General features: G+C 26.9%; 7 protein-coding genes across 8 annotated transcripts; 2 read left to right on the top strand and 5 right to left on the bottom strand.

Annotated features, from left to right (window-relative positions):
• Positions 1-1564: 1564 nt before the first annotated feature.
• OCT59_007450 (uncharacterized protein) lies at positions 1565-3543 on the bottom strand. The gene is made up of 7 exons (XM_025313852.2): positions 3333-3543; positions 3137-3254; positions 3020-3065; positions 2594-2942; positions 2316-2515; positions 2129-2244; positions 1565-2052 (listed from the first exon to the last, which is right to left on the bottom strand). The coding sequence occupies exons 1-7, from the start codon at positions 3394-3396 to the stop codon at positions 1824-1826; spliced, it is 1122 nt and encodes a 373-aa protein (XP_025186610.1). The 5' UTR covers positions 3397-3543; the 3' UTR covers positions 1565-1823.
• On the bottom strand, positions 3461-4971 carry OCT59_007451 (uncharacterized protein). Its single transcript, XM_025313851.2, has one exon. The coding sequence runs from the start codon at positions 4797-4799 to the stop codon at positions 3948-3950; it is 852 nt and encodes a 283-aa protein (XP_025186609.2). The 5' UTR covers positions 4800-4971; the 3' UTR covers positions 3461-3947.
• Positions 4972-5392: 421 nt separating this feature from the next.
• Positions 5393-8040, bottom strand: OCT59_007452 (uncharacterized protein; the record flags this gene model as incomplete). Its single annotated transcript, XM_025330026.2, has 10 exons — positions 7894-8040; positions 7774-7827; positions 7377-7705; positions 7227-7297; positions 6975-7139; positions 6611-6894; positions 6254-6537; positions 6077-6181; positions 5732-6006; positions 5393-5651 (listed from the first exon to the last, which is right to left on the bottom strand). The coding sequence occupies exons 1-10, from the start codon at positions 8027-8029 to the stop codon at positions 5393-5395; spliced, it is 1962 nt and encodes a 653-aa protein (XP_025186608.1). The 5' UTR covers positions 8030-8040.
• A 102-nt stretch (positions 8041-8142) lies between these two features.
• On the top strand, positions 8143-9174 carry OCT59_007453. 2 transcript variants are annotated; one of them, XM_066148794.1, is made up of 3 exons: positions 8143-8191; positions 8274-8429; positions 8503-9174. In XM_066148794.1, exons 2-3 carry the CDS (start codon positions 8316-8318, stop codon positions 8797-8799), a joined length of 411 nt encoding a protein of 136 aa, XP_065998709.1. In that variant the 5' UTR covers positions 8143-8191; positions 8274-8315; the 3' UTR covers positions 8800-9174. The 2 variants fall into 2 exon arrangements, with proteins under 2 accessions (XP_065998709.1, XP_025186607.1); XM_025313850.2 differs by lacking the exon at positions 8143-8191 and having other exon boundaries at positions 8225-8429; positions 8503-8994; positions 9082-9150.
• Positions 9175-9233: 59 nt separating this feature from the next.
• Positions 9234-12135, top strand: OCT59_007454 (uncharacterized protein). The gene is made up of 8 exons (XM_025313849.2): positions 9234-9647; positions 9719-9801; positions 9881-9912; positions 9981-10396; positions 10473-10484; positions 10560-11122; positions 11189-11375; positions 11459-12135. Exons 1-8 carry the CDS (start codon positions 9338-9340, stop codon positions 12082-12084), a joined length of 2229 nt encoding a protein of 742 aa, XP_025186606.2. The 5' UTR covers positions 9234-9337; the 3' UTR covers positions 12085-12135.
• Positions 12136-12255: 120 nt separating this feature from the next.
• OCT59_007455 (uncharacterized protein) lies at positions 12256-14140 on the bottom strand. Its single transcript, XM_025313848.2, has one exon. The coding sequence runs from the start codon at positions 13488-13490 to the stop codon at positions 12315-12317; it is 1176 nt and encodes a 391-aa protein (XP_025186605.2). The 5' UTR covers positions 13491-14140; the 3' UTR covers positions 12256-12314.
• OCT59_007456 (uncharacterized protein) lies at positions 14130-16639 on the bottom strand. Its single transcript, XM_025313847.2, has 5 exons — positions 16320-16639; positions 15792-16235; positions 15660-15712; positions 14966-15583; positions 14130-14878 (listed from the first exon to the last, which is right to left on the bottom strand). Exons 1-5 carry the CDS (start codon positions 16495-16497, stop codon positions 14315-14317), a joined length of 1857 nt encoding a protein of 618 aa, XP_025186604.1. The 5' UTR covers positions 16498-16639; the 3' UTR covers positions 14130-14314.
• Between the last annotated feature and the right edge of the window lie 3512 nt (positions 16640-20151).

The following is a 20151-nucleotide window of genomic DNA, read 5'->3' on the forward strand; positions in this document are numbered from 1 at the left end:
GGAAATAAGTAAACGAAGTTCCCAGTCATTTATAAACTCAGCTAATCACTCATCACTAAAAAATAAGCTAAAAGCTTTTAGACCAAATTCTTTTATATACAATTTTTTTGAATACTTGCCAGAATTAGAGGTGATTTTCACTTTTATCACATGATTTTATTTATTATACTAAAGTTTAAAAAAGAAAAACTAATAATTTATTAATAAAAAGTATTTAAAAAAAGTTTTTTTATTTAAATGTATACTAAAAATACAATTAATTATACAATTTAAATATAATTTGTAATAAACAATATATTGTAAAGTAAAATAAATATTTTATATTACAAAAATATATATAAAATTCTTTTTAGTACTGATAAGATAAAAGTGTATATTCAGATATAAATCAATGTTTTAAATCAATAAATTGATTATATTCAAAGTTTTTTAATTAGTATTATTTATTTATTCTGTATTAAATTAACACTATTAATTTTCTTTACAAGTATTATACTTAAAAGATGTTAGTTTATAGCGATTCTGTTGTCATGGTGAATGTTGCCATGGTGACTCTAATCACATGACTTTATACTATATTTTGATTGGACAACTTTTTATTTTCGTTAAAAATTCACAACACTTTAATTTGCAAAAAGTTTTGATTTTACACAATAAAATAATGATATACTGTATGGCTAAAATCATTTAATTAAAGTTTATTAATAGAGAAATATTGTAAAGTTTATATTTTATTTTTAATAGAACTAGTAATTTTGATATATAAAAAAAAATGATAATAACAGAGTAAAAAACAAAATCAAGATGAAAAACAAAACCCATAAAGAAAGTTAAAAAACAAAATAAAAACAAAACCTGTGAAGTTAAAAGTAAAATGCATCAAGAAAAAGGAGATAAAGAACAGCATAGAGAGTTAATAAAGAACAAATTAAAAAAACAAAAGCAGAAAAAAAAAGATGTACTTTGATTGTAAAACTGGAAGAACTTAAAGACTTAAAAAAAAAGAAAAAACAAAAAATAGCAAGAAAGAATGAAAAAACCTATCAAAAAAAAAAATAAAAATAAAATCAAAAAAAGAGAAAGGAAATAAACCGAAAAAAAAATCAAAAAATAAAACAAGTAAAATGAAAATAAAGAAACTAAAGACTAACGTAATTGTAAATATTAGTTAATCAATCAAATTTGATCACATAATTTAAGGTCGTACTGATGATATAGGTTACCAATAACATTTTCCTTTATACTTTATAAAATTAATATATAGATAAAATTATTATTATTTTTTTTTTTTAATGATCTATATAGGACCCCGGACATCTCTTATAGAACTCACAACTGACTTTTTGCCAAAAAAAGACCCAATTTGCTCTTTTTTTATTTTCCGTTTTTTGTGATTATCTCAGTATTCAGTGATCTGATTCATGTGGATTTTTTTTATTTTGTAGAGCTCGATGAGAGTTACGAAACAAAAAAAGTTCGTACAAATTGAACCACTGGATGCTGATATAGCTAATATAGTTGTGGAAATACTAACGTATTTATTGTATTATTGTAAAAAAGATTTCATTGATAAATAAAATTATTTAACTTTCTTTTATTGTATGTTTATTATTTGGTTAGAATATTAAATTTAAATAAAAGGACTAATTTTATTTTTATAATTATATCTAATAAAAAAAAAGAATAGAAAACTACTTATAAACTACTTTATACATAAGTACAATACTCAATAATAATCAATCCATAAATATTGTGTGTATATATATATATATATTTTAATTTCTTTTATATCATTAAATAAACGGAACATTCTTAAATGGCAATTAAGAATTTTGCTCATGTTTAGATCCATTATCTTGTGAATCTCGCATACGTTTAAATCCACTATCTTGCCTTCTATTCCATAATCGGAAAGATAAGAAGGAAAATGCAACAAGAATAATAAATAGATAAATATAATGTATATAATAATAGACCATATCGGCTCCATAAAGTTTGAGTCCAAGTGGAATTTGAAAAGCAGCCAATACAACTAAAGCTCTTCCAAACCACCTAGAAAAAAAAAATTGCAATAAGTAATTTAAATAATTTAAATGAAAATTTTAAAAATTTAGGATCAAAAACTTACCAATGAAGTTGAGTCCACCATGGAATATGAACGCGTTTTGGATCGTACAAATGATGATGGATTGCACCAATTGCTAGTTGTACAAAGAATCCAAGGAAAAGCACGAATCCAACGATCTTTAAGGGAAGGAAATAAGTTGTTAGGAAAATATCACAATGAGTAACTAATTAAGTAGTTTTGTATTCACCTTGTGAGGATCATCAAATTTAAGATTTCCGGCAGCAGCGAAAGATAGAGCGCTACCAGCCAACATAACAGGAAGTGAGAGAAAGGCTTGAATGCCAACATGTAATTTGAACCATGTTGTTGGAAGAAAATTTCTCGCAAATCGTGCGATGAATACTGCACCAGGAATGATAATAAGCCAGGCGGAAAACATCAAAGCAGCTATATTTAAATGAACAATTAAATTAGTAGCTGGTGACCTAATTGTCATAATATACCAAATTACATACCGATACTTACCGTGAGCAACTATCAATTTATCATAGTGTGACAATTCGCTGCCTCCTTCCGCAAGGTTTAATATAATATTACCTCTGTAATCATGACGTGGTAAATAAGCATCGATATCTTTATCTTCCGGATTTAATGTACCATATGCATATGCAAAGTTTTGTTTATTTTTAATTCTACTGCCCTTAACTTTAAGGGGACGAGTGAATTCTACAATAAATTTATTATTTTCATTAATTTTACTGGTATCCATATTAAGTTTGAGATCAGATTGTTGATCAGTTGCCATTGGCTGAGTTCCTTCTTCTCCTATACGCTGTGAAAGTGTTATACTGCCATCACTATTAGCCCAAGCGACCTTTACAAAATAAGCATATTAATGATTCAATTTAGAAACAAAATTATAAACAGCAGGCTATCGTTGTCACTACTTACCATCAAATATCCGTCCATATTATGACCAATACCTAAACCAAGCCAACTACAATTTAAGAAACAATTAATTAATAAAATTGAACGAATTCTTTTAATTAATTCTTCTGAGATAATTACCCGGCCGTATTAGGAGCCTCTAAACGGAAATGTACAAGAGTTTCATTACTTTGTGGAAGTGTAATTGTAAAACAATACCCTACTTCGTCAATACAATGACTAGTTAAACTATAAGCAACTATTTAAATAAAAAATATATAAATTAGCTTGTTCCAAATTTTCAGAATGTCTCACTGCAGTCAACATCAAAATATACCTTGAACTAGAGTAAAGTATAAGAAAAGTGTGCACCATATATTTCTTTTCGAGTATATGGTCATTTTTGAAATTATTAAAGTACTTCCAAAGATTAATTATTAAAAAAAAAATAATATACAAACTCGTCAATAGCAAAAGGAAATATATTTTTTTTTTTGAAAGAAAAAAATTAGTCGTTAAAAAGAAAAGCACAAAATGATATGAAAACCTATCAATGTAATACCGGGTTCCATTTTTTTTTTACTATTTTTACTCAAATTGTTCAATGTTTACAAATGAATAAATTAAGTGTAATCTTTGTTACCATATGAAGTTGAGGAAAATACGTTTGAAATCTATTTTTAGAGAGTAAAAAAAAAGTATAATGATTATACAATATCAGTAACCTATCACTAATTAAGCTAAGTCAAAAGCGATTTTGCGGACCGCAGAAACCTTTTGTATCACTATTTTTAAGGTATCCGGAAATGAAATAACCCCGTTTCTATTTATCAGTGTTATAGATCATAAATAAGCTTATTACTTTATTATACAAGTCTATTTTAATAAAATAAAATTACAATTTTTAACTATCTAATAGTTTTTTTTATTAAATTTAAAAAAAAAAATTATTTCAATTTTTAAATTCCTCTACTATCAGGCCATTTACAAGTGTCCCTCCAGATTCTTCAATATCAAAATGGTTTCCAATAGCAGATTTAGGACCAGATAATTTAATTTCATTCCATGTGAAACTGAATAAAGAAGCCTGACCAATAAATAAAGGATTAACCCGTCCAGTACAATCATATAAAATGGTACCATCACCACCTTTAATAGTAAACTTATAATTTCCATTTATCCTATTAAGTATTGCACCTATATGTCCTGTAACTACAGTATTTCCATTAGGTGGCTGATATAATGATATTAACCCTTTAACTTCTGGTCTACCTACTGTTGTGGTGCTAGGAGAACTTGAGAAAAGAACATATGCAAGTATTGTTGCATTGTTTTCCCCTCCCGGAGTTGTTCCAACAGGAGGAGATGTTGAAGGCGTTCCTCCTTCTGGAGGCGATGCACCTCCTTTTGGAGGTGATGTTGAAGGGGCTCCTCCTTCCGGAGGGGATGCACCTCCTTTTGGAGGTGATGTCGATGGAGCTCCAGGGGCTCCTCCTTCCGGAGGCGATGTTCCTCCTTCTGGGGGCGAAACTGAAGTAGCTGCTGGACTTGATGGAGGGCTCCCTCCTTCCGGTGACGATGCTGGAGGGGCTCCCCCTTCCGAAGGCTTTGATGATTTTGTATCTGTTGGTTTGGGAGTTGCTTCGTCTCCACTTTTAGTAGTTTTTGTACTACTGCCACTGTCAACACTTCCATCAGTGCCTTTACTTTTTTTTGGGCCTGAATTTGTCGCACAAACAGATACAAAATTCAATAAAATTATAATGATTAATAAAATTCCATAAAATGATTTGTATTTATCCATCGCTAAAATAACTCTAAATTAATTTTCTATATAATAATTTCAATTTCGCTCAAATTTTATATCATTGCAAATTAGTAAAAAAAATATATATATATATTTTTTAAAAAAAATAATTTCGAATAAAATTGCCAGAGAAAATCGTTTTTTTTTCGAGTTTGTTTTTCAAAAACTCAAAAAAAAAGAATTTTGTCAAAAACAGCCTCTTATTTATAATTATAAGAAAACACCTAAACTAAATCCTTTGTCTCACCAGGCCTACCAAATTAGCCGTATGCGGCTAAGAAGTAAAATTTACGTCAATTGCAAAACGTATGCGGTGTTTCTTCCCACTGCAGTTAATCAGTTCCATTTTTTATTTTATTGGCTCATTCAACTAACAATGTTACAATATTCGGATCTGCACAAGAAAACCCCATTTTTTAACGATCTTAAATTAGGCAAAATTAACAAATTAATAAGGAATCCGAATTGTAATTTATTATTTATCAAAATGTAACGAAAAATGAGAATCATATTTATAAAACTATTTATATTATTCAAAAATTTACAATTAAATACAGAAGAAACTTTATTAAATAATACAGTATATTAACTTAGTCATTGAATTTAATACTTCTTGATAATTTAGTTTTGATACCGGTTATCTCACCACCATAAGGTCCCTCTTGTCGAACCACAATTCTTTTAATACTTTTGATCTTTTTCTTGGCCTTCTCATATTTATTACGATGCTTAACACGCGGATTGCGTTGCTCTTTCTTTCGATGTGGAGTAAGACCTTTATTCTTAAGAATCTCATAATTGATCTGCCGTTTAGAACCATCTGGAAGCATCTCTTCTTCATAGACGGTTCTGTGGAAATAAATAAATAACTTAAGAAATATTACTTTATAATAATTCGAATTAAGAAACAAAAAAGCAACAACTCTTACTCATCATTTTTACTATTTTTTATCAACTGTTCATGTTCAAATTCCTTTTCCTTTTTAGCTTTTTTAGTCTTTCGTACGGATAAATAGAGTTCATCATCACCTCCAGTTTCAATATCTTTTGCTATCTTATTATCGTCTTCATTCCAATCCAAATTATCCAAGTCATCACCGTCATTCTGACTGTTCACTGATTTGATTACACTCTTATCCTTATCCTTATAAGGTATATCAGTATCACCACCAAGACGTATTGCCTTTTCACGCTTAGCTAAATTCTGTCATTTAAGTTAAGTTAATTATTAGTCAATGAAATGATAATATCTATTTTCCAAACGTGATAATAACCTGATCAATCTTTGCAACATGATGTCGCAATGATTTTCTATTTTGAGCCTTATCTTCGGCGTCCACATCATCTAATGCATCTAAATCTCCCATATCCAGATCCTCCTAAATTTCAAAAAAAAAATAGAAAAAAAATTAAGAATAATCTCTTTAAGGGAAATATAGATTAGACAATACCCGTATTCGCTTATTCTTCTTCACGTTCTTGAAGCTCACAAATTCCGGTTCAATAAATGTATCTGCCATATTTGATAAATTAATATCCCTCTCATCACTTCTAATATACCCATTTTGAAGTTTCGTCTTTTTTGATTTCTCACTATTTTCTTCGTCTAATTTTTTCTTACGCTTGGATTTTATCGATTCATTTTTTTCCTTTTTTTTAATTTTAACTTTCTCAAATTTCGAATTAGTTTGTATCTGTGATGGCAGCTCATTGATTATTTCTCCAACTCCTATTTCTACGTAATATTAAAAGAATTAATGCATTTTACATTTATTAATAATAAATATATAAAAATTCTTTTAAAAAACCTTTCTCTACTTTCTCACTCTTATCAGTATGCTCGTCTGTCTCTAATCTATCAACAAATTGTTTAATTATATCTTTCATTTTACTTTCTAATGTCTCTAATTTGTCCAAGGTTGTTCTAAGGTCTACAAGCGTGTCAATCACTGGATGCATTCGTAAGTGGCGAGTTCCGGACGATTTTAGGAAAAAATAGAAAGAAATGTTGGTCAGATAATTCAACAATGTATGATATTTTATAGACAAAAATTTCATTGCCGGATCATATTTAATGTTTCTCTTCTTGGCTCTGATTAAAAAATAAAACAAAACAAAACAAAACTTAAATTATTTACTCAAATTACCACAATAATCATAAATTATTCTTACTTCTCCAATATAGGCGCTAATGTGTCCTTAAGTGTTGAGAGTTGTTCTTTAAATTCACTTAATAATTCAATTAGTTCAGGTGAACCATCCTGTAATATTTCTACAATCTCGGTTCGGGAAAGATTAGAATAATGATCTTGGTTTTTCGGTTGTGTTTCACTATCACTTTTTGGGGGTAAAAATGTCAATATCAAAAGTTTGACATAATCGAATCAGTAGTAACTTTTGCAAAAAAAATCAAAAGATATTTACTCTTTTTCGAAAGATACTTTTTGCACCTCTTGATTAAGTCTTTCCATAAGTTTTTTCTCATGTTCTTTATCCTAAATTAATCAAAAAAAAGAAAGGATAAATTTTTATTTTAAAAATTAAGATTTATTCAATATATAAAAATTGAGTTACCATATCCATCGCTGAAATAGATCCAACTCCAAGCAAATTATCATCATCAAAGAAATCTTCTTCGGACATTTTACTAATCTTTTTCTTTTGTAATCTCAATGCTTCCTCCTCCTCTTCTTTTGCTTCGTCGAAATCTGATAACTCATCAGCATCATAATATGTCTTTTTGTGATTACCCCAGGTTTGTGAATCAAATTCATCAAAATCATTATCAGCATCCGAAGACATTAAATCATCTTCTTGATTCTCTCCTTGGCTCTCATCTTCTTCGGATAAAGTACCGCCAGTCTGCAAAGCAAATACTTCTTCTTCAGATGATTCGGTTTCGTCTATTATATACAAAAATGAATAAATGAAATAAATTATAAAACTAAATAGATTATAAAATAAAATTTACCTTGCTTTTGACTATAATTATTGTCTAATAAAATTTTTCCTCTTTCCTCATAATCTATTTAATTGATTTTTATTAATAAATAGTATTGTATTTAACAAAAATTTCGGTAGAATAAATTACATTCATCTTCGGAATCATGCTCAATATCATCCCATGAATTTATGGCTTTTATTCTGCCAGCTTGGTTGTCATATTTATCGTTTCCAGTTTCAACTTGAATTGAAGGCTTATAAAAAGTTTTTTTCTTTCTACCCATTGTAATAGTTTCATAAAATTTTTTTTTTGATAATCGGAATTTTATAATTACGAAATGAGTAACACAAATTGCCGATCAATAAAAATATTATTAGTCGCGATGACCTCGTGTACGCAAACGCAAAACACGAATTGTTGGGGAGTTGACGCGTAAAATTGAAAGGTATAAAAAGAGATGATTTTTTACTTGCCCTATAAACACGAACATAACTCACAAAATTTTTTTCTTTTTTATTTTTTTTTAGACTCAACATACAAATATATTATTACATAAACCATTATAAGCAATGGCTCGAACAAAGCAAACTGCTCGAAAATCAACTGGCGGCAAGGCTCCTCGCAAACAACTTGCAACAAAAGCTGCGCGAAAAAGTGCCCCAGCTGCTGGCGGTGTAAAAAAGGTGCTTAGCAAAAATGATATTACTTTTTTTCGATTTGAGATTGTCACAATTATTTATTTAATTTATTTTATAGCCACATCGATATAGGCCCGGTACCGTTGCACTCAGAGAAATCAGACGTTACCAGAAATCCACTGAATTGTTGATACGAAAACTTCCTTTCCAACGTTTGGTTCGTGAAATCGCTCAAGATTTCAAAACTGACTTGCGTTTCCAAAGTTCTGCTATTGGAGCACTTCAAGAAGCAGCTGAAGCCTATTTAGTTGCGCTATTCGAAGATACAAATTTGGCAGCCATTCACGCAAAAAGAGTTACCATTCAACCGAAGGATATTCAACTTGCTAGAAGGCTTCGAGGGGAACGATCTTAATTACATCAATTGTATAATGGTGATCAACGAAATGATAAACGAAGTCTAAATTTTTAATTCAAGCTCAAATATAATTAAATATAGTTCTATTTGTTATTTGTTAATCTTTATTTCTTGACTGTTTATTATCAAATTAAGCCGTTCCAAATTAATTTTTAGTTTAACGCCCTCCCCCCCAATTTTGCATATGTTCACATATGTCTTTTAATATGTTTAAAATGTTGTTTGTTTAAATTATCCCCCTCAAATTTTGAGCCAGAAAGGACGTTAAACTAATTAAACTAATTAGAATGGGCTTTACTAAATGTTTGCTAGAATAAAATATAAAATTGGATTCTCCGAAAAATGGCTAACTCCAATTAGTTAAAAATTTCATGTCATAATGACGTTGATCAAATATTGAAATTGATTAACTGAATTTATAAAAGGACACATTTTTCTTTTCTACCTAATTAAAAATTATAAAATTATTATTTTTTTTTAACTAACAGTAATATAATAAATTATCAGAGATCAACCCAGAGTTATAGCATTAATCATGACTTCTCAACAAAATTTGGCAATTCAATCAAATTCATCAAAAATAGAGAATACAATTGAGGGAAGTGATAAGAGCAATATGATCAATATGATCACCATTGATGTAAGCAATGGTAACAAATCAAATCAAAAACGTGTTTTAACGACGCAAGAAATAAGCAAGTCTTTTCGAATAATGGCTTATCGTAAATCTAAAAGACAAATTAGAGGTCGATATCGGAGACGATCATATACAAGAATATTTTGGTTTATAATGTTCATGTTGGTATTCTTATCACTGATCGGAGCTGGAATTGGTGGTTCATTAAGTAAGTTAATTTACCATTAATAAAATGATATTTGTTATTTTGTTTCACACAAAATACTAAAACCATTGTAGGAAGTGTTGGTACGCGGGAAAGATGGCCAGAATTCGTGACTTTTATTATATCATTTACGATAATCATGTATGTTTATTATAAGGTTAGTGGGTCTCTTAATATTATTATGTAAGGATCGTAATTTGATAATTCTAGTCATATTTTGATGTTTTAATTTATAGATAACTGAGATCGTAAGATGGTGCTTCTATTGGTAAGTATTCCTTATATTATATTGAATTCTCGTATAATAAATTATATAAATAATTCTTTCGTTAATAGGTTAGCGATTGCTACCATAATTCTTTTGATTATAAACAAAGGTTCACTTGTATCTGAAGACAAAGGTTTTGCGTCAACGCCCGAAGCACGCATTTTGATAATAGTTCTTGGTGCTGTTGAATGCTTGACATTATTTATTTGGATCATTGTTCGATATGTTTATCCACGCATTGTCAAGAATGCTAAGTGGTTAGATACAATATGGTGGTGGAGAATAAAGCAAGAAAGTAATGTACATATTCATGATATTCATGGAAGAGATGCTGTTGGATGTTTCAGATATTTAGCTTGGGAAAGTTATAGTCTCTGGTTCAGGCATGGAGCTGTGACTTATATTGGTGAAGTTAATGCTAATGGGCGACCTCATGGACGTGGTGAATGGGTTGATGATTCATTTGATGGAGAATGTTTAAAAGGTAAATTATTACAGCAATATCTTTCGCATTATTAAATTTATTCTAGCATTTTAAATAATATTTTTATTTCTTCTAGGTGTCTGGGACGGTAAAGTAAAAGAAAAATATAATAATTACACATAATATACCTTTGTATTAAAGTATTTCTACTTGATAATATTAGATGGAGTACCTGTTGGACCCTTTCAGTCGAGAGGTTCAGGCACAGGAGACGCGTTTCACGCAGTTCGAGTTGGATTTGTAAAAAATAGTCATACTCCATGGAATGAACAGAGACTTTTTCCTAGACCCTATCAAAACGGATTAGATATAGCAGTTGCTTCTGTTGAGTGCTCTGTTTCTGGCAAATATCTAAAAAATCTTCCAAAATCCACGTTGATTTTATCACCAAGATCACGGGAATCAAGAGATGAAGAAACAAACAAACCGATAATCGAAAATTGTTTGAAGAATTTAATGACATTTACTTCTATGGAACCTGATTTTGATGTTGAGGATGCGACACAATCATCAGTATTCATTAGAGCGGAGAATGACGGATTTGCAATCACTGGATTTTATCCTATTAGCACAAAGACTTCACGTGACGAAGTAATTGTAAAAAGAGTTCCTAAAAAAAACGATAGTGTACATTCTGAAATTGAATACACTCTTGAAGTAAACGGGTGGAGACCATCTGTCACATCTTCATCGTCTAATTCATCAGGATGTTTCAGAAGCTCAATGGTAGTGTTTTTCGTGTTTTTTTATAAATATTTAAAATAATTCGATTAAATTCCATACTTTCATTAGGAATGTATCATTTTCATACATGGATTCAACTGTCCGCCTAAATATGCTACGGAAACACTAGGACAATTTCTTGCGCTGGGCGACTTTCCTAGTTACATAAAACCATTTGTATTCTCACCACCTAGTGCGAATTCTTTATGGTATTTTGGAGTCAAAAAGCAAGCATCTTCTGAACAAGCGATTAATGGTAATAATCCTTTATTATGATATTTATGATATACAATAAACAATTATGTTTTTCCTGTTCTAACTCATATAGTAATTATTTAGATTTTAGGTTATTTTTACAAGATCTTCGAGATGCAGGATTTTGCGCTGTACATATATTAAGTCATTCAATGGGTGGTATGTTAACACTTCAGTATGCAAAGGCGTTTGAAGGAATATTTCAAGTAAGAAATTCCTTGGACAAAGATACGAGGGACACTAATATTTATTCAGAGAATGAAGGTACATTAATGAAGCTTTCGACGGTTACTCTACTTAATCCTGATGCACCTTTAAAACAATTTATTAGCCAAGGTTATGCTAGACTAAATAGGTATTGTGATAATATTACAATATATTCAAATGCAAGAGATTTCCCATTGAAAATAGGAGAAATAATTTGGCGTGAAGAATGCTTAGGAAGACAAACAAAAGATTTGCATCATGACGGAAAATTAATGAATGTTGATTTAATTGATACAACGCAATTGGACGTTAACATACATAAGGTTAGGCATAATTTTTTTAATTTGAATAGATTGTTGGTTGATGACTTACGGGATATCATAGTGATTAAAAGAAGAGCAAAAGAAAGAAGATCAAGACTGAGTAGAAAAGGTAGAGGTGTTGGATTGGAGGGGATTGTTTATACTTTCTTGGTTGCTCCAAGTTATGTCGTTAACAAATGATATTTTCGCGACAAAAGAAAAAATAAATAAACTTACCAGATTTGCCCGATAACTTTTACAGATTTTGTCATTGTATCCACAAATTTCTAAGAATCTTGACTGAAATAAGCAAAATAAGAGCTTTTTTTTTTTATAAAATATATAATGTATTAAACCCAGTTTGCCGGTATTTTACGAAGAGGAACTCTTAAAAACATTATTAACTTTATTAATATTTACAGATCCAAAAATTATTCCCAAAATATATTATTTGTATAAATTGATTCTAAAAATTTTCGCTCAGTTATATCTTTGGAAAGAGTAGTTCTAGTACCAGCGTACTTTAAGATCATATCAACTTGCCTTTTGGATAACCCTCTTTCTTCACCAAATTTATTAAATATTTGTATCCAAACTTCGGGAGGAACTTTCATTAAAACGTTACTATTAAGATTATTTAGTAATAAAATTCTCGCTTTACTTACTAATTCAATCATACTGGCTGTAGTGGGGGAATCAAATAAACGATTTTGTTGAAGATTTTTTACAATTCTTGAAAATATTTGGTTCTTCCTTTCATCTAAAGGAATTTGAGATTTTTGAAGATTAAAATTTGATGATGAGTTTCGTAATTGTAAACCTTTAGTATTAAAATAAATACAAGTTAATTTCGTATTATATAATAAAGCTCTATCTAATTTTTCTAAAAATTTTAAAGAAACTTCAGAATTTTGTTGAGCCAAATCAATAGATTTCAAAGTCTGGTTTATCATTAATAGGTCGGCCATGGCACATAAACCTTCGTCCCCAAAATCATTGTTATCCAACGTTAAATTTTTTACGGATCGATTTTTCTTTAACGCCTCGATAATAAATAGAATACCACTATCATCAATCATAGTATTACCTAAAATTAATTCAACAATAGTACTATTATTATTTTCGATTAATTTTGCAATTGATTTTGATCCTACTTGGTTAAATCTTAAAGCAATTTTTCTAACAGGGCAACTAAATTCTAAAATTTGATCAATCATGATATCAATATCTCGTTGATTTAACATTCTTCTTGAAAGAGTTATATCAATAACTTTACATTCTTCCGGTTTGTGTCCAACTTCGTAACAGATTGAACAAATTGTTGGTAATTTAAATCTGTAAACTGAACCAGGATTTTTTATTGTATCTCCTGAGATTAAATATTCATTACGACGACGGGATAAATGAACTAATAAATCCTTTAATGAATCAAGTTTAGAAAATCCTTCGTAACGAAAAGTAAATCTTCCACTGTGTCTAAAATATTGTAGATATGAAATCGTTTGCCACGGCAATAATGATGTTAGAAGTTGTCCATTTAAAGTTGAATTGTGAAGTGTTATGGGATATTCTTTGGATTTTGCTGTCGTCGATGATAATGGAGCCATAAAATTTTGCAATTAAAAAATAATTTGATAATCATCTTATACGAATTATTTAAATATAATGTAATTGGGGCTGAGGAGGCTAACCGAGATAAAATTTGTTAAATATACCCATTATGTCTTTATCTATTAATTTAAATAAAAATTTAAAAAATTTAATAATAAATTCTATTCTCATTTGCACATTTGCAACAATAACTGCTTGAATTCTGAGATATGCTATTGATTGATTTTTTTTCTAGATAACTAAATATCCTTAATTTACTGTTTTAAATTTTAAACTATGCAAACTTACACAAACTTTAAAAATTTACATAATATTCACATTTGCATAATTTTCATTATTATTCCATTATAAGGATGCATAGTGATTGGATTTTCATAATTTTAGATTCATTACATTTGTCTCATTGAGAGGATTTGAATGATAATAATCTTGCATTTATGGTATCGATATTTGGCACGTAATTTCACTTTAAAATGTTTAGATATTAAGTTTAGATGTCCGTCCCTGATTGGATTTTCATAATTTTTAGCTCATTAGATTCGTCTCATTGAGACGATTCAGATGGTGATGATCTGATTAATATTGATCGAATTATGGTATTTTTTAATCTTCTAAATTTTTTGTTGTGCAAATTGTAAAATTTATGTAATAAATAGGTTTATATCTCCAAAAAATTTTGAAATGATATAAAGCAATTGAAGCATGAAAGTTTATTTATTGTTATTTTATTATTAGTACAAAATTATATGTTTCTTATATTACATCAACATGTGATGATCTGCATAATTTTGGTCGCCAGATAATAATGTAATCATTAATATTAATGAAAAATTTTACCCAAATAAATAGAAGCTGCAAATTTTAATCCCGTATGAAGTAAAGGAATAAAGGATTGAATGATTTGTACCCAAACTTCCTTTTTTTGTTTGATTTTTTTAAGCTCATCTTTCAATGATTCAATCTCCTTTTCTTTTTCGCTATTGAGTAAAGCTAATGCTACTTCACGGTCATAATTAGCTCGTTCTAATACATCAATATTTGTAATTTTTTGTTTTTCAGTATTTTCATCTTTCTCTCTGATTTTGTTTAAAAGATGTCTTTTTATTTCCTCGTGCTCTACTTGCATTTTTTCCATTTTAAATTTCGTTTCTTTTTCATTTGCGGAAAATTCCAAGTATTTTTGTTCAGATTCTTGCACTGATTTGATCTGTTCGGCCAATTCATTTTTGAGAATTCCAATTGATTTTAACGTTGCGATTGCATCTTGATACTCGTCGGACTTAATCTTTGCCATCACCCTTTCTGTTTCAGGGCAATCCTCAATTAGAGTATCTATCACTTCTCTCTCAAAAATTGCAATCGCATCATCAAATTCTTCTTGATCCTTTCAAAATTTATTGCAACAAGTTAGAATTCTATATGGTTTTTTTTAAAAAGAAAAAAAAGAAAAAAAAGGATAAATTATATTTACTTTAAAGAAATTTTCAGCAGAGAGACGTACTTTCACATTATTTTCCCACAATTTTTTAGCTAATTCCATGTTATATTCATATAAAGCTTCAGAATTTGATTTGCGAAATTTTTCAAATTGCTCATTAATCGAGTTATTTAATTCATTTTCATACTGCCTTATCTGTATACTATCTCCTATAATTCTCTTGAAAAATTCTTTTTCAACTTGACTAAAAATTTCCATATGAATTTCGTTAAAAGCTTTCCAATTAAATACATCAACATGTAAGCTATCATCACTTCTTTCTTTATCCTTATTTAATTTCTTATTCATATTTAAAGTATACATCTGGACACACTCCTTAATAGATCTTTGTGCAACGTATTCAACAACAGAATCATATTCACTTGGGATTGATAATTGCATAATTGAAGTATCGTTTAATTTTTCGACGCAATCCTGAAGAAATTTTGTAAATGATACTCCTGTCATAGTGCAGGATCCAATATATTTTGGTGTTGATGTAGATAAAACGTTGTTAACTGCATGAGTCACTTCAGTAACAAATTCTGGTTGTAAACTTGCTGTCGGTAATTTATCCAATATTTGCAATTGATTCCGATCTGCCATCGGGATCTATGATATACGAAAAAAATTTATTTAAAACGAACACAAGGCAAACTTCAATATTTATGTGTGCATGATACGCTACCGGAATCCCAAACACATCGAAATCCGAGAAATATTTCTTAACTCCTTCAGTAGCTAAATAATAATTAAAATAAATTAATTCACGTAAAATCATGAAACTTTTTTCTTTAATTCTCTTTTCTAATACACGCACCTTGTTCATTCACAGAGTTTAATCTGTCTAAAAAGTAATCCTTAAAATCATCAGGATTTTTTAACATGAAGTCTCGTAATAGTACGACCAATTTAGGTAAAAACTTATAATCTGGAGGGGGCACAATAAATTTTGTTAAATCAGTCATCAAAAATAATTTTCCTATATCATCTTTACCAACAACACCATTTAAATTATAAATAAACGTTGACGAAATTGCTAAACATAATACAAATAATTTAGTTGCCCATTGTTGATTTTGTTTTGGGTCATCAATTCCTTCACAATCTAATACAATCATTCTTTTTCCTTGATAATCAAATGGTTTACTCCACATATAGATTCCTTGTGTACACCTATCGACTGTTGAACCCAACATAAATCCATCATGTCTACCGTGTAACACATTGGCGAACCATGATTTCCCTCTACGATACGATCCAACTATTCAAATATAATATGAACGTTTGTTTAACAGTGTTAGTAACCTAAATTGTGTATAATACAATAATTATAAGCATATCTCACCGACGGAAATAATTGCAACGGGTCCATCAATTCCTCTAATGATATCTAAAGCTTCTTCATTGAAAATAATTTCTCCGAATTCATTACGATCTTTTTCATTTTCGACGTAATTTAAAAGTTGAATCGGGATTCCCTCGCGAAATGGAATTCCTTCTCCAAATACATTTTCACATTCCATGTTTATAATAAAAGTATAAAAAAAATAGATACAATATATACAATATTTACAATTTATAGTTTAACAATTTGTGAAAAAAGAGCGTTTGCAGAAAAACCACTATTCTCCAACAATCAAATAAATTCCATAAATTCCATTAATTGTTAACAATAACCATTTCCCATTTCCAATGAGGCTGAGAATAGCAACCAAAATTACACAAAAATTACAGGGGTTCTTTAAAGATTTCAAATTACATAACATTTATTCTTTGGATGAAATTTCGAAACTTGCTTTTTTCAAGCGTGAGACTTATTGATTTTTGGCTATGAGTAATGACCGATGCACAAATGGTTGGATATTTTTATCAAGTATATTAATGTATTTGTTATCTACAAATTATTGAAAAAACTCTGGTTGGTTATTTTACTATATAAGTAATTAAAGCTTTTTTATTCTCGTGTATAAAATTATAGTAAAAAGAAAGAATTTAATTGGCTGATTTATTATAACGAAGCTCTAATATTAATGATTTTTTTTTTTTGGTGATTTAAAGTTATTTTAAACTATTTATGATTTTAATATATAATATATAATATATAATATATAATATATATTATATATTATAATTATTAGTATATTATAATTATTAAATAAAAGGATAAAAATATCAGTTAATAGATAGAAGGGTAAAATATTGGTCATTCAGCCATTTTATAAAAGTAACCTATTTAATAGATTTAATAACTGTATTATATCTTACTTAAGATTATGCTTAATTTTAACATTTTATTTATAAGATTGGATTATATCTTCTGTCTTTATTATACAGCAGTATATATTATATATGCTACTCAAATTATTTTAAATTTTTATAAGGCTAACTGTATATATGTATTTATAGAATTTATATAAATAAAAGATATAAGATAATAAATAAAAATAATGTTACAACTAGATCTTACTAATTGCAACTTGCAACTTGCAACTCATAACTCTAAGTTTTATTATACAGCTGTAATTTTGCAATTATTTGAAAAACAGTTAAGATGCCAACTTTAATAATAATAAATAGTTTATTAAAAGTTATACTAGAATCCCAAATAATACTAATACAACTCATAAATAAACTTTAAATACTAAAGTAAAAATACATTTTATGGCATAACTCTATCAATATTAAGGCTAAAATGCAGTTTTATTATTATTAGAATTTTCTTATTAAGTTAAATCAAATAATATAAATTTTATTAAAATTTATTCTAAAGTTGCTAGGCTAAACTTATTTTAGAATTTGACAAAAGTCTAAACTTTTATTAGAATAGTTTAAACTATTGAGTATTGACAAAACATTTTGACATTGTCTAAACTTAATAATTTTCTAAACTTTTCAACATATCTATTACTATAATTTTAATATAGTTTTAACAGTTATTATACTTTTAATTACTATTAAATAATGTAATTTAATATATATTAAATTAAAATTAAAATTAATATTTTTTATTAAATGTAATTAAGATCTTATATAAATTGATATTTTGATATCAAATTTAATTATATATTTAAACTTGCTATTTGCTAAATTATATAAACTATATAATTTAACTTTTATTTGCTAAACTATATTAAATTATATACTAATATAAATATGTCTAAATTTAATAAAATTTCAATATTTGCTAAACTTTTTACAGTTTCACATTTTTTTAACTTTTTGGCAAAATAGTTTAAACAGTTTCAATTTGACAATTGTTTAAACTGCTAAGTTTTGTATAACAACTTAAATCTACTCACTAATTGTATTAAAAATAGAGGTATGTAAAATAACAAATTTTTGAAAATATCTCTGTAATACACAACTTTTGAAAATTTTAATATAAACACTAAGCAAACTCAAATGTAAGTTGTATCAGTATTGTTTAAGATTCTATTATATTAACTGTTTAATATTATATATAGTATACTAGTATTTCTCCTAAAGTATATTACTTTATAAAATCTGGGTATTTATTGAATACTTTTATTTAGTATTTTCTTAATTTTATAAACTTAATTCTAGTAAAATATTAGGTATTATATACAATAAATTAAACTACTGTCTTAATACTTCAGATATTATACAAAAAATCTGATTCAAAAATTAAATAATACTTAAGGGTATTTTATTAAAATTATATTTTATATATCTTGTTTATATTTTGTACATTTGTAGTTTTCTTTACTTTTCTAATAAATGTATAGTATTATAAAAAAAAAAAAATTTAAAATCTTATATTAAAAAAAATTTAAAATTATTAATTTTTTTATTAAAAAATAATGAAATCATTTTTTGTTAAAAATATAGTAATATTTTATAAATGCAACTAATTATATATATGTATTTAAAAAAAATAGTATATATTAAAGAATAGTTAATAGAAAAATAATTAATTAAAAATCTTTCAGAACTTTTAATTCAAAGTTTTTTTTTATTTATTTAAATTCAAAATACTTTTAATATATTTTAAATTAATAAAAATCAATATATTTTACAAATTATTTAATATCTAATATAAATTTATTTATTTTTAAAAAAATTAATAATTGGTCAATAATTATATAAATGTATTTATAGAGAATATTTCAATATACCTAAAATTTAGAACCATTTACATATATAAAAATATAAAGGACACTTAATTTTAAATTTCAAGTTGGGATTAAGCTATTAAATACATATAAAGAAAATGTGCACTTATAGTTTTATAGTAAAGTATTTTTTGAAATATTTTATATTTATATAAAATGATATTGCTATTAATGATTATTACTATTTAATTTTATCCAAAAATTAAAATTTAAAATACTGGTTTATAATAATTTTAGCTAAAATTAAAAAATACTATTCATAAAAATTTAACTTAAATAATAAATATATTAACTAGTAATATTAACTATAACAAAATTTTGAAATTTTTATTTTAGTAAAATAAAAATATTAAAAAAATTAAAATTTTGCATTTTTTTAAAAAAAATTATCTGAAAACAGCCTTTAGATAACTGTTTATTAATATGAGTAATTAATTATTTATTTAATATTTATAAAATTTAAAAAATCAGACTGGTAAAAATTACCAGAAATATTTTAACAAATTTTTTATAACAATAATTTTATTTAATATTAAATTTTAAATTTGTAAATTGTAATATATTAATTTTTTATAATTTAAAATTAATATATATTTTATAAAAAATAAAATCAAATTAGTATTATAGTAGTAAAAATTTAATTTTAAATTTCTAAAGCAAAAATAAAACTAAAAAATTAATTGTATAAAATAATTTATTTTAATAACTGATAATACTTAAACTATATTAAAATATGGTGACTAGAAAATAATATATTTGTAATTATTTTCTTATGTATATTAAAAATACCAAAAGACCATTTAAATTTATTTATCATAATATTTTAGTAAAAATAAATTGAATTTAAAATTTTATTTTTTTAATTCTATTTACTATTATATAATCCATACAGTAAATTAAATAGAAATGTAATTAATATAGGCATCATGAACATTTGCACAAAAATTAGCTAATTCTGGCACCATATAATTAAATTTGATTATGGAATAAGTTTATTGAATTTGTTTGCAGAAATTATTGCTTCCTTTTTTTGGAACCATATGG

This window comes from Rhizophagus irregularis, chromosome 15 (genome assembly GCF_026210795.1).
Source record: "Rhizophagus irregularis chromosome 15, complete sequence".
NCBI lineage: Eukaryota > Fungi > Glomeromycota > Glomeromycetes > Glomerales > Glomeraceae > Rhizophagus > Rhizophagus irregularis.

What these genes read in the sequence shown, in the direction of transcription:
- OCT59_007453 (XM_066148794.1), top strand. Translation starts at nt 8,316, where the DNA reads ATGGCTCGAACAAAGCAAACTGCTCGAAAATCAACTGGCGGCAAGGCT. An exon ending in CTGCTGGCGGTGTAAAAAAG is followed by an intron (nt 8,430 to 8,502) that starts GTGCTTAGCAAA and finishes TTTATTTTATAG; the next exon opens with CCACATCGATATAGGCCCGG.
- OCT59_007450 (XM_025313852.2), bottom strand. Translation starts at nt 3,396, where the DNA reads ATGACCATATACTCGAAAAGAAATATATGGTGCACACTTTTCTTATAC. An exon ending in GAGGCTCCTAATACGGCCGG is followed by an intron (nt 3,066 to 3,136) that starts GTAATTATCTCA and finishes CTTAAATTGTAG; the next exon opens with TTGGCTTGGTTTAGGTATTG. An exon ending in TGGTGGACTCAACTTCATTG is followed by an intron (nt 2,053 to 2,128) that starts GTAAGTTTTTGA and finishes TTTTTTTTCTAG; the next exon opens with GTGGTTTGGAAGAGCTTTAG.
- OCT59_007454 (XM_025313849.2), top strand. Translation starts at nt 9,338, where the DNA reads ATGACTTCTCAACAAAATTTGGCAATTCAATCAAATTCATCAAAAATA. An exon ending in GATGTTTCAGAAGCTCAATG is followed by an intron (nt 11,123 to 11,188) that starts GTAGTGTTTTTC and finishes TACTTTCATTAG; the next exon opens with GAATGTATCATTTTCATACA. An exon ending in TTCTGAACAAGCGATTAATG is followed by an intron (nt 11,376 to 11,458) that starts GTAATAATCCTT and finishes GTAATTATTTAG; the next exon opens with ATTTTAGGTTATTTTTACAA.
- OCT59_007456 (XM_025313847.2), bottom strand. Translation starts at nt 16,497, where the DNA reads ATGGAATGTGAAAATGTATTTGGAGAAGGAATTCCATTTCGCGAGGGA. An exon ending in AAACTCTGTGAATGAACAAG is followed by an intron (nt 15,713 to 15,791) that starts GTGCGTGTATTA and finishes ATTATTATTTAG; the next exon opens with CTACTGAAGGAGTTAAGAAA. An exon ending in CTGCTGAAAATTTCTTTAAA is followed by an intron (nt 14,879 to 14,965) that starts GTAAATATAATT and finishes AAATTTTGAAAG; the next exon opens with GATCAAGAAGAATTTGATGA.
- OCT59_007451 (XM_025313851.2), bottom strand. Translation starts at nt 4,799, where the DNA reads ATGGATAAATACAAATCATTTTATGGAATTTTATTAATCATTATAATT.
- OCT59_007455 (XM_025313848.2), bottom strand. Translation starts at nt 13,490, where the DNA reads ATGGCTCCATTATCATCGACGACAGCAAAATCCAAAGAATATCCCATA.